Source organism: Notothenia coriiceps, unplaced genomic scaffold, assembly GCF_000735185.1.
Source record: "Notothenia coriiceps isolate Sejong01 unplaced genomic scaffold, NC01 NC01_scaffold00015590, whole genome shotgun sequence".
Taxonomy (NCBI): Eukaryota; Metazoa; Chordata; class Actinopteri; order Perciformes; family Nototheniidae; genus Notothenia; species Notothenia coriiceps.
In genome coordinates this window covers 62,453-64,489 of record NW_011348291.1, presented here as the reverse complement: position 1 = coordinate 64,489, position 2,037 = coordinate 62,453, and the positions used below count along the sequence as shown (strand labels likewise).

The 2,037-nt window shown below is 45.9% G+C and overlaps 1 protein-coding gene across 4 annotated transcripts in view; it reads left to right on the top strand.

Moving 5' to 3' along the window:
* edem3 (ER degradation enhancer, mannosidase alpha-like 3) overlaps nt 1-2,037 on the top strand; it is a 20,467-nt gene that overhangs the window by 6,600 nt on the left and 11,830 nt on the right. For all 4 annotated transcript variants that reach the window (XM_010775202.1, XM_010775200.1, XM_010775201.1 and 1 more), the window contains exons 8-9: nt 1,397-1,502; nt 1,841-1,938. In XM_010775202.1, the coding sequence (XP_010773504.1) occupies nt 1,397-1,502; nt 1,841-1,938 (204 nt within the window). The remainder of the gene's footprint in view (nt 1-1,396; nt 1,503-1,840; nt 1,939-2,037) is intronic.

Sequence of the window (2,037 nt, the reverse complement as noted above, 5' to 3'; positions counted from 1 at the left end):
CATTGTCTTGTTGAAAAACAAATGATGGTCCCAGTAAGAGGCAAACCAGATGGGATGGCATGGCGCTGCAGAATGCTGTGGTAGCCATGCTGGTTAAGTGTGCCGTGAATTCTGAATAAATCACCAACAGTGTCACCAGCAAAGCCCCCCCCCCCCACACCAACACACTTTCTCCTCCATGCTTCACGGTGGGAACCACACATGCAGAAACCGTCCGCTCACCTTCTCTGCGTCTCACAAAGACACGGAGGTTGGAACAAAAAAAACCTCAATTTGGACTCCATCAGACCAAAGTACAGACTTCCACTGGTCTGATGTCCAATCCTTGGGTTTCTTGGCCCAAACAATTCTCTTCTTCTTGTTGTTGTTCATCCTCAGTAGTAGCTTCTTTGCAGCGATTGGACCATGAAGGCCTGATTCACGCAGTCTCCTCTGAACAGTGGATGTTGAGATAGTCTGCTACTTGAGCTCTGTGATCATTTATGGGCTCTAATCTGAGGTGCTTTCATTTTCGGTTTCTGAGGCTGGTAACTCTGATGTATTTCTCCTCTGCCGCAGAGGTCTCTCTTGCTCTTCCTTTCCTGGGGGGGTCCTCATGAGAGCCAGTTTCATCATAGCGTTCGATGGTTTTTGCGACTGCACTTGAGGATTCATTCAAAGTTCTTGACATTATCCGGATCGACTGGCCTTCATTTCTTAACAGTAATGATGGACGGTCGTTTCTCTTTACTGAGTTGAGTGGTTCTTCCCATAATATGGATTACAACAGTAGTCAAATAGGGCTCTCCACTGTGCACTAACCCTACCTCTGCACAACACAACTGATGGTCTCAAACACATTTAAGAAGGCAAGTCATTCCACAAATTGACTCTTGACAAGGCACACGTGTTAATTGAAAACCATTCAAGGTGACGACCTCATGAAGCTGACTGAGAGAAGCCAAGAGTGTGCAAAGCTGTCATCAAGACAAAAGGGGACTACTTTGAAGAATCTAAAAAGAAAATCATTTTCTGGATTGTTTAACAGTTTTTTGTTTACTAGATAATTCCATATGTGTTCTTTCATAGTTTTGATGTCTTCAGTATTAATCTACAAAGTAGAAACATTTTTAAATAAACAAAAACCATTGAATGAGAAGGTGTGTCCAAACTTCTGACTGGTACTCTACATTTAAATGTGCAGATAATGATGGGTAGGGAACCTGTATCTGCGGAGGTATTGTGAAACAGTGTTAGATATTTTACCCTGTGCAATGGTTTCTGTTTCACATCCTGGCAGCGGCAGACTGCTGATCAAGCAAAGAGCCAATCACTAGGATCTTTCTCACAGCAGACATCTACTGCGGATAGATTTTTTCTCACATTTTAAAAATCAATAATGCTCCCTTCCTCACAGGCTCATGCCCGGAGAGCTATGGACTTTCTGTGGGAGAAGAGACAGAGAAACAGCAACCTGGTGGGAACAACCATCAACATCCACTCTGGAGAGTGGGTCCGCAGGGGTGAGAGAAGGGGAGAGGGGACCTGAGGGGAAGGGACCTGAGGGGAAGGGACCTGAGGGGACCTGAGGGGAAGGGACCTGAGGGGAGGTTAGAGGGGACCTTAGGAGACCTGAGGGGACCTGAGGGGAAGGGACCTGAGGGGAGAGGGGAGGGTAGAGGGGACCTTAGGGGACCTGAGGGGAGAGTTGTTCATATGTAGGCGTAAACAAGGACATGGGAAAGTGTGTATTAGGTATAAGTATATCTTTCTGTCTGGGTGAGAGGGGATTGGGTTAACGGGTAAAAATAGAAAACATCCAATATGTCTTTTAAAGTGATGTATGGTTGTGTGTCCCCAGACAGCGGAGTAGGAGCGGGAATCGACTCTTACTATGAATACCTGCTAAAGGCTTACGTCCTCTTGGGAGATGACCAGTTTCTGCAGCGGTTCAATATTGTGAGGACAAACACACACACTCTTATACACACACACACACACACACACACACACACACACACACACACACACACACACACACACACACACACACACACA